This window comes from Myotis lucifugus, unplaced genomic scaffold (assembly GCF_000147115.1).
Source record: "Myotis lucifugus unplaced genomic scaffold, Myoluc2.0 scaffold_11, whole genome shotgun sequence".
In the NCBI taxonomy this organism is placed as follows: domain Eukaryota; kingdom Metazoa; phylum Chordata; class Mammalia; order Chiroptera; family Vespertilionidae; genus Myotis; species Myotis lucifugus.
In genome coordinates this window covers 13,840,876-13,843,004 of record NW_005871059.1, presented here as the reverse complement: position 1 = coordinate 13,843,004, position 2,129 = coordinate 13,840,876, and the positions used below count along the sequence as shown (strand labels likewise).

At 39.4% G+C, this 2,129-nt stretch overlaps 1 protein-coding gene across 1 annotated transcript in view; it reads right to left on the bottom strand.

Moving 5' to 3' along the window:
- SLC2A12 (solute carrier family 2 member 12) overlaps window positions 1-2,129 on the bottom strand; it is a 50,798-nt gene that overhangs the window by 4,363 nt on the left and 44,306 nt on the right. The window contains 1 exon segment of the mRNA XM_006084459.3: window positions 3-103. Within this exon segment, the coding sequence (XP_006084521.1) occupies window positions 3-103 (101 nt within the window).

The window sequence follows — 2,129 nt, the reverse complement described above, 5'->3', positions numbered from 1 at the left end:
ACACTCCAAGAGCTGCTCTTGATGTTTTCTTTTTTGGAGTTTTTTTGGCGCCAATTCCTCTTGGTCATGACTCATAAAACAAATGTTGTTTTTCACATAGTTCCTGAAAGAGAAAGAGGCACTAATGAAATTGTCATTCTTAGTTTACAGTACTTGAAAAAAATGTGCAAGCTATTCTTTTTTAAATCTCTCTGGGCTTTAATGTTTTAGCTATGCAAAAAAAAAAAAAGACTTTTTTTTTATGGCAGAGCCTTGATGTATCATAGAAGTGAGTGTACCACAGAACATCGGTGTGGGGTCTTCTCAGGCACAAGTCATTCCTATATGATATTCAGAGAAAGACTCTAAGGAGAGAGTTGCATAGGACTAATGGAGGTACATCCCAGATCTCTCATTCTTTTCCATTTCTTAAACTCGGCCAATATGCCTTTAAATATATATATCTACATAATCCTATTTTTCATTGTTCCCTCCTGCATTAAATTCTTTTCTACAGGATTATCCCCCTCAGCGTGAAAATATGCTCTAGTATTTCACATTTATTAAAAAAGAGAAGTCTACCTTTGAACCTCTCTCCCCTTTCAAATAGCTTTTTCTGGAATTTAACCAGTTTATCAAGTGACTGCAACGTGCCTAGTACTAGGGTAGGGGCTTTGGATAGAGAAGAAAAAGACTCCTGTTTTCAAGAAGCTACATTTTAGTAGAGGGGATAGCACCTAAGCATATAATTTCAAGTACTGAAAATGCCAATGAGGAAAAGGGGGAAGGAATGACTTTTTTTTTTGCGGGGGGGGATGACATATGCTGCTGGCATCTCTAAAGAGGTAACATTTGATCAGAAACTGGAATGGAATGAAGTTAGGGAGGAAACCAAGTGAAGAATTGCAAGTAAAGTACTGTACCTACAGAAAGTAGCCACCAATGGCTGGAGCATTGATGAGTACATGAAAGGAAAATGGGATCAAAGACTTCTTTTTTTAAGATGAGGAAAAAATACCATACCAAGTTTCTATGCTAATGAAGAGGTAAAATATGGATGATGCAGGGGTGAGCAGGGAGAACTGTTGGAGAAGAGAAAGGGAGCCAAGTGTTTGACCTCACATAGGAATGATGGAGCTGAGAGAGAGATCGGGGAAGGTGTATTGGCTACAAATGTGAGGGTTGATGTGGAAGGTTATAGAAGTTCCCTTCTAAGTGTGTCCTTTTAATGAAGTCAGGAGCAAGGCCATCAATGGGAGTAAGGAGGGTGAGGAGGTGGGGAGGTTTCCGGAGAGGTGTTACTGAGCAGTTACCTAGGAGAGAGGCCAGTAATGGACTAGGGATGTGTGTGTAATGGCCAGACAGCATCGAAGGCCACCTGAAGTCAGTGTTCATGGTTTTAAATGAGACCAGGCCTATGCTTGTGTGCTTTCTCAGCCAGGTTCATCTATGTGACTGCAGAGGAGTAAAATGTAAATTAGATCATGTCATTCCTCTGCTTAAAATATTTTAGTAGCTTCCCCTTACACTTAGAATGAATCCAAACTCACTCAGATTATAAATCTCTACATACCAGTATCTATCGAATTTCTAAACTGGATCTCAAAGGTTGCAGCCTCCTGGATTTCTTTCAATTCCTGGAACAGTTCAAGTGTTTCTGCTTTATCCTTTGCACTGACTGTTCTGTTGGCTCTTGATTATCACTTAGATTTTATTTTAAATGTTACCTCTCAGAATAATTTCTCAGCTCACTCTATTGAAAGTAGCCACCAATCACTATTTTATCAGTGCATTTCTGCTCACTGATTAATTGTAGCACCTAGAATGATGCCTGACACATAATAGATGTTCAGTAAATATTTATTGAATAAATGAATTTGGATGAAGGAAGAAATGGCCACATAAAATTAATTATTAAAAGTGAAAAAGAGCCTGGCCGGTGTGGCTCAGTGGTTGAGTGTCGACCTATGAACCAGGAGGTCAGTTTGATTCCAGGTCAGGGCACATGCCCGGGTTGTGGACTTGATCCCTAGTAGGGGGCATGCAGGAGGCAGCCCATCAGTGATTCACTCTCATCATTGATGTTTCTCTCTCTCTTTTTTGCTCTGAAATCAATAAAAAAAAAAATGTTTTCTAAGTGAAAAATAGGC